At 54.9% G+C, this 3018-nt stretch overlaps 1 protein-coding gene across 1 annotated transcript in view; it reads left to right on the top strand.

The window, feature by feature from the left end:
• The window catches only part of TTC12 (tetratricopeptide repeat domain 12), a 62921-nt gene that overhangs the window by 59030 nt on the left and 873 nt on the right, over positions 1-3018 (top strand). The window contains exon 21 of the mRNA XM_004712868.2: positions 2314-2539. Within this exon, the coding sequence (XP_004712925.2) occupies positions 2314-2539 (226 nt within the window). The remainder of the gene's footprint in view (positions 1-2313; positions 2540-3018) is intronic.

The raw sequence follows: 3018 nt of genomic DNA, 5'->3' as shown, positions 1-3018 counted from the left end.
TCAGCTTTCTTCACCACATTTGCTTATTCACCCGCTTTGTCTTCAGCGGTTGTGTCGGGAAGGTGAGCATCATAGAATCGTGCAAGCATTTCTTTCCGGGTCCCGTGTCTTGCCTTGATGGCCACGGATGCCGTCACGCGGTGGATGGACATTAGAGAAGACAGACCCGGGCTCAAGTCCACTTCGCGGCCGTGTGATCTTGGGCAAGGGGCAAGCTCTGCACATAACCTCTCTGATTCTGACTCCCTGCTTCCTTCTCTGTACAGGGAGAGCAGCCACACCACCTCCCTCACGGGTAATGATGTAATAGGATGCAGCGTGCTTAGCACAGCGCTTGACTAAGCCTCAGGAGCCCAGGTGGTGTAGTGGTTATGCACTGAGCTGCTCACCTCTGAGTCAGCAGTTCGAAACCATCAGCCCATCTGAGAGCGAAAGATGAGGCTTTCTACTTCTGTAAAGAATGATAGTCTCAGAAACCCACAGGGGCAGTTCTACCCTGCCCTTCAGGATCGCCATGACAGTGGGCTTGCGTTAGTGTATCCTAAGCCTCTCTATAGTTTCTCTGTTGAGCTGTGCTGTCCAGTTTGGTAGCCTATAGCCACAGGTGGTTATTTCTGTCTAAATGAGTTTAATGGCACATTGGGGTCCTCAGCCACATGCCTGTACTTCCATCGTTCAGTGGTGGCCGCTGTATCAGTCAGTGCCGATATGGAAATGCCCACCATCCCAGAATGTTCTGATGGTCAGCACTGGTCTAGTCTCAGGGCTTTCTGTGCAGAAGCTGATGCCTCTCCCCCCGTTGAAACCTGGATCCTACCCGCCAGGCAGTACTGTGACGTCAGCGTTATGTGAGCTCTGTCACCAGGAAACAGAGCACAGCTCAGGCCAGGTGTTTCCAAGGGCAACTCCTGCTAGAGGGAGACATGCCAGTAGGGCTGGCATCAGAAATGCCCACTGGAGTTTCACCCCTCTCACCTTCAGCTCACCCTGGATGACAAGAGCTTTGCCCAGATGTGGCTCAGCTTGTCCACTGGCATGTGGGTGTGCGCAGGTCCTGTCCAGAGCGGGGCCAGCAAGCCTGATGGATTCTACGCCTTCTCAGGAGCATATTTTGTTTGAGTCCCTGGGCGAGCCGAGGAGACGTTAACTGATGTTTGGACCCAGCCCAGGACATGATTGTCTTTTATTTGGATGATTGTACTATTGTTCTAGCCTCCTCTCTCGTCTACCTGACTCTGCTTTTGCCCATAGTTGATTCTTTTTCTTTTTTTAATCATTGTATTGGGGGCTCTTACAGCTCTTATCACAATCCATGCATACATCCATTGTGTCAAGCACATTTTTACATACGTTGCCATCATCATTTTCAAAACATTTTCTTTCTACTTGAGCCCTTGGTATCAACTCCTCATTTTTTTTCTCCTTCCCTCATGAACCTTCACTTTGTTATTTTTTTCATGTCTCACACCGATTGCTGTCTCCCTTCATCCACTTTTCTGTTGTTTGTCCCCCTGTGGAAGGGTTACAGATAACATTGTGACTGGTTACTCCCCTCACCTCCACCCTACCCTCCTGGTATCGCTACTCTCATTACTGGTCCTGATTCTTAACGCAGCAGTCAGAGTGCACCTCAGAAACATGCATGGGTTCAGACGTCATTCTGAGCACGCTTACTGTCTTTGGTTCTCCCATTATTTTTAGAGCAGGTGCCCTCTGACCCCACACCAAAGTCCTCCTCCTCCCACTTACTCCCCACCAGCCACACAGGTCTCCTTGTTCTGCTTCAAATAGGCCACCCTCCTACCCTACCTCAGGGCCTTTGCACCTGCACGCCTCTGCCCCCGAGATGCACATCCCCCAGGTAGCCACATGGCTCACCTGGTCCAGATTGCACCCCCGTCCCCGTTCCCAAGCCCAGACCCACATCTCCCTGGCTTTCTCATCCACAGTATCTGCCTCCCTCGGACATATCACACACTGAACTCACTGTCTGCCCCTCAACCCAACAACATAAGGGGCCACGGGACTTGGTGCTTGTCTGCTTTGGTCACTGCTGCCCCCAGTGCTGAGGAAAGGGGCCTGGCCTGGAGCCTCCATTCCCGCAGTCACTTGTGTGCTGCTGGACACTGTTCTGGGCCTGAGCTCGGCCAGAGCTCCAGTCAGGAGCCAGGGGCCCCATGGCCATCCCTGTGGGCGAACAGGTCCTCCTGCAGTGAGTGTGTTGGCATCCAGCCCCCCTCCGGCCCCCTTGCTAGCCTCGTGTTTTGAGGTTCCCTAGAGTGGATGTTGGTCTCGCCCTTCCCTTCCCTGCAGAGTTTCATGTTTTGATGAAGTTGCTCAGCTCCGGGGACGAGATACTGGTGGGAAACGCCGCCCTCTGCCTTGGCAACTGCATGGAGGTGCCCAATGCAGCGGCCGCCCTGCTGAAGACGGAGGTGGTGAAGGTCCTGTTAGCACACGCGGGCGGGGACGCCCAGGAGACGGCTGTGCAGCTGAACGCCGGGATTGCGCTGGGGAAGCTGTGCACGGCCGACCCGAGGTGCGTGGGGGCCGCGGGCAGTCACCTCTCATAGCGTGCAGGACCGAGAGGTGCTATGTGTGGACTGCTGCAAATGGCTAGCACACGTTGTCACTGACCAAAAAGTGTGGCTGTTCAAGGCCACCGAGAGGACCCTGGGCAGGAAAGGTCTGGGGAGCTGCTTCCCAAATCCCAGCCCCTGAAAGTCCCAGCGCATGCAGGCTGGACAAAGTGGGAGCAGGAGCCCTTATGCCCTCTGTGTGGGCACATATGGGGCCCGTGCCCGCTTCTCAGGGGGAATCTCTCTGGAGAGAACTGGGGTTTTCTCAGTGTGCAACCAGAAATGGGATACATTTGTGTGGCAGGGACTCAGTGCCCCTCACAGATGGCTGCTGGCACCTCTCCATTTCATTCCCCTCCCCCACCCCACCCCACCCCAGTCCCTCTGTCTTCCTTCTCCCACCTCTCCCACCTCGCCCTCCTGTCTCCTTCCCGCTTCT

This window comes from Echinops telfairi, unplaced genomic scaffold, assembly GCF_000313985.2.
Source record: "Echinops telfairi isolate 266 unplaced genomic scaffold, ASM31398v2 ScPeMD7_7463;HRSCAF=8501, whole genome shotgun sequence".
Taxonomy (NCBI): Eukaryota; Metazoa; Chordata; class Mammalia; order Afrosoricida; family Tenrecidae; genus Echinops; species Echinops telfairi.
This window is presented reverse-complemented; position numbering and strand designations above follow the sequence as displayed.